Source organism: Monoraphidium neglectum (assembly GCF_000611645.1).
Source record: "Monoraphidium neglectum strain SAG 48.87 unplaced genomic scaffold scaffold04378, whole genome shotgun sequence".
In the NCBI taxonomy this organism is placed as follows: Eukaryota; Viridiplantae; Chlorophyta; class Chlorophyceae; order Sphaeropleales; family Selenastraceae; genus Monoraphidium; species Monoraphidium neglectum.
In genome coordinates, this window is record NW_014009251.1 from 1 (window position 1) to 3,465 (window position 3,465).

Sequence of the window (3,465 nt, forward strand, 5' to 3'; positions counted from 1 at the left end):
GCCCCGCTCCCCGCACATGCTTCTGGCCCCGCCCTTGCCCATGCTTCTGGCCCCGCCCCCTGCCCTGCCCCAGCCACTCCCGCTCAGAACCTGTTCTTACTGATCCAGCAGCTCCCCCCCCCCGCACCTGCTTGTACTGCTCCAGCAGCTGCTCCTCCATGCCGCGCTGCACATCAAGCAGCTCCAGCTCCTCGCGGCTCAGCAGCCGCCGCGCGGTCGCAAAGTCGTCGAGGCGCTTCATGTAGTTGGCGACGCGCTTGGAGCCGGGGCGCCCCGTCAGCTCGGACAGGGGGTGCCTGCGGCGGCGGGGATGTATGGTTGTGTGTGTGTGTGTGTGTGTGAGTGCACATGTGTGTGTGTGTGTGTGTGTGTGTAAGTGTGGGTGATGTCAGCTGGGTGCAGGTGAGAGGCTGCGGGATGCTGCTGCCAACCGTGCACATTCACAAATACAAACGTGCGCGGAGCGGCAGACACCACGCGTCGCAGCCCCCGCCCGCCCAGGGGCGCACCAGCTGCAGTGGATGTAGGCGCGCCACCGCCACTTGATCAGGAACTCGCGGCCTGCCCAGCCCGCGGCGGCGGCGGCCTGAGGGGCGCCCCCTTCGCCCGCCAGGGGCGCCTCCGCGTCCCTGTGAGTACGGGCATGCGGCGCGGCGCGGCCGGTTGAGCTCGGCCGGCCGGCTCATCTCTGCGTGGCCGACTCATCTCGGCGCGGCCGACTCATCTCGGCACAGCCCTTGTCAGCACAAGCGGAGCCGGCGGAGCAGCCGCAGCGCTAGCAGATCCCAGCGCGTCTGCAGCGGCGCCCTGCGCACCCGCCGCTTGGAAGAGGGCAGCCCCGCTCGCACCTGTGCGCCACGACGCGCTCAATCTCCTCATCCAACTCGTCCGTTTCGTCGAGCGCCGCAATCGGCTCCCGCTGCCGCCCGCCACCACCGCCGCCACCGCCGCCAGACCCGTCGCTGCCGCTGTCGCTGCTCTCCGCGTAGGACACGCCCCGCGCCGCCGCCCGGCTGCTCGCCGCGCGCCGCGGCTGCCGGCCGCCGCCAGCTTTCTGCGCCGGGGCGCCGCCGCGCGAGCCGCTGCGTTGCCGGCCGCCGCCGCTGCCGCCGCCACCGCTTGCAGAGCGGGCGGCTGCGCGGCGGGTGGGCGAGCTGATTTGCGCGGCCGCAGCCGCCGCCGCGGCGCCAGGAAGCTTCACCTGCAGTGGGGCCAGCACGACCAGCCAGCATTCGGCAAGCAAACCTCTCGACTCCCATGAACACAACCCCGGCTGCGACACAGAGGGTTGACTCCAGCGCGGTCAGGCGGAGGCTGCAGGCGCCGGCTCACGCTGCCAGGCCCGCCCCAGGCGCCGCCCCGCGCGCACCCACCCGCCAGCGCCGCGCCCTCAGCCCGTTGAGCTCCTCCTGCATCTGCCGCGCGAGCCGCTCGTCCTCGTCGCTGCCGCCGCCCCGAGCATTCCGCCGCCCCGCCCCACCGCCGCCGCGCTGCTGCTCCTCCTCCCGCCCGGACGTGGCCCCATAGTCAGGCAAGCCGCCGTTTGAGAAAGCAGCGTCGTCGCCCTCGTCGCGCGCGGACCGCTGTGGTCGGGCGTGCGGTGGGGATCGGAGGGGGGGGGGGACTATTTGACATGCACCCGGTCCGCCGCTCAAGCACCACATGACCAGCTGGGCTTTCAGCATGCACCGATGAGTCAGGCGCTGCACGACCATGCCAGGCTGCTTTGTCTGGAGGTCGCAGCCATGACCTGCCGGTCCCCAGCAGAGGCCGCGAAGCGCACCTTGATCCTCTGGCTGGCCTGCGCAGCAGCCTGCCGCCTCGGCCGTCCCCTTGCGGCTGCGATGGCCTGTGCGTTGGCCTCCTCCTCGTCCTCGTCATCCTCCTCCTCCTCCTCGCTGCTGTCGTCTGGCGCGCTCTCCTCGCTGCTGCTGCCGCTGTCGTCGTCCTCCTCCTCATCGCTGCTGCTGCGGCGCCGCTTCCGCGCCTGGCAGACAAAGTACGGCGTTTGGGGTCGGGCCCGACCCGGTCAAACGCGTTCGTGCCCCGGTCAAACGCCAGCGGCTGCAGTCAACCGAGCACTATGTTGGGCTGACGGTTGTCAATATTATCAGTTGCCAAACAGCTACAGCCCCACGGGCGGCGCGTGCGACTCACCGCTGCAGCTCGCTTGACAGGCCGCTTGGCCGGTGTGCTCCTGCCCCCTTTCCCTGCCGCCGGCGCCCGCGAGCGGCCGCCGCCGCCGCCGCCTGCTGTGCCCACACGCTTGGCTTTGGACTTTTTCTTGGCCCCAAAGTCACTGTCGTCGCTGTCGTCTGCCTCCTCGTCATCCAAGTCCTCGTCAGAGGCATCCGAGGCATCTGCGGGCAAGCGAAGAGCCAGGCGCCGCCGGCAGGCAGTGCGCTGGGAAGGCGCGCGGCTGGGTGACGCTCGGCGCGCTCTGGCGCGTGGCTGTGGGTCCGGGCCGCTGCCGGTGGCCCCATGACCTGTTCAGGACGTGCACCGTGTTACATGCCCCCATATCCCCGGCAGTGCACGTATGACAGCCGCTGATATGGAGATTTCGAGCCCAACGAAGCAGTTGTCGCCTTATGCCTTTTGCCTCAATCCTTGATGTCCTTTCCCACCTGGCCGCCAATCTCGGGCATCATCACGATCCCTGTTGGTATGGCATCGACGCATTTGGGAGCGTGATCCTGGCTCCCTGCATGTGTGCAAGCACTGCTGCAGCCCCAGATAAGCCCTCTCACCCCTTGCTCTGTTCGTCGTCTTCATCCCCCAGATTATCGTAGTCTTCGTCCTCCATGGACCTTAGAAGCCCCGCCAGGCCCTCAAAACCAGAACGATCTTGCCTCAGCTGCGAAAGCGGCTACAATCCGTCATTCTTGGCTATGTATGATGCAGTGCGAGCACCAATGCGATGGTCGTGCTACGATAGGGAGGGCTGCGCGCGCGTTTAGGTAGAGAGAGGTACTAATGGTCATTTTGTCACTGATGCAGCACTTCACACGCGATGCAGCACTTCAGGGTGGCTGCTGTGCTCGGCCTGAATGTTGCGGCGTGCACGTAATCAGTGATATCACCAAGTTCACATACGTACTGTACAGTGGCGATCTAGAAGTGGTCGCACAGGAGCGCTCCGGCACTTGCAAGTCCCGCAGAACACACTGCACGACCAGCCTCTGTTTCTCTGAGCGTGTTCTTAACAGTATTGCACTGGCGAAGGACACACGGCCTCCGTGGTACGCGCCACCTGCACGCAAGGGGCGGCGGCAGGGAGTGGCGCGCTGCGCGGCTGATCACTGGTGACGGCAGGCAGTTTCAAGCCGCTGCCCCGACGTGCCAGCGGCCGCTGGCGGCAAAAAAACCAGGCATGAAGGTCGTCGCACTAGTCAGGTGTGCGACGGCGGCTTCGCAGCGCTCCTTCCGGGGCCGAGGCTGGACTGCATGCAGAGACTGAAAGAC

At 67.5% G+C, this 3,465-nt stretch overlaps 1 protein-coding gene across 1 annotated transcript; it reads right to left on the reverse strand.

The window, feature by feature from the left end:
• Window positions 1-388: 388 nt before the first annotated feature.
• MNEG_14282 (hypothetical protein) lies at window positions 389-2,775 on the reverse strand (the record flags this gene model as incomplete). The annotated part of the gene is made up of 7 exons (XM_014037246.1): window positions 389-392; window positions 510-629; window positions 849-1,201; window positions 1,374-1,583; window positions 1,784-1,987; window positions 2,158-2,360; window positions 2,751-2,775. 7 exons carry the CDS (start codon window positions 2,773-2,775, stop codon window positions 389-391), a joined length of 1,119 nt encoding a protein of 372 aa, XP_013892700.1.
• Between the last annotated feature and the right edge of the window lie 690 nt (window positions 2,776-3,465).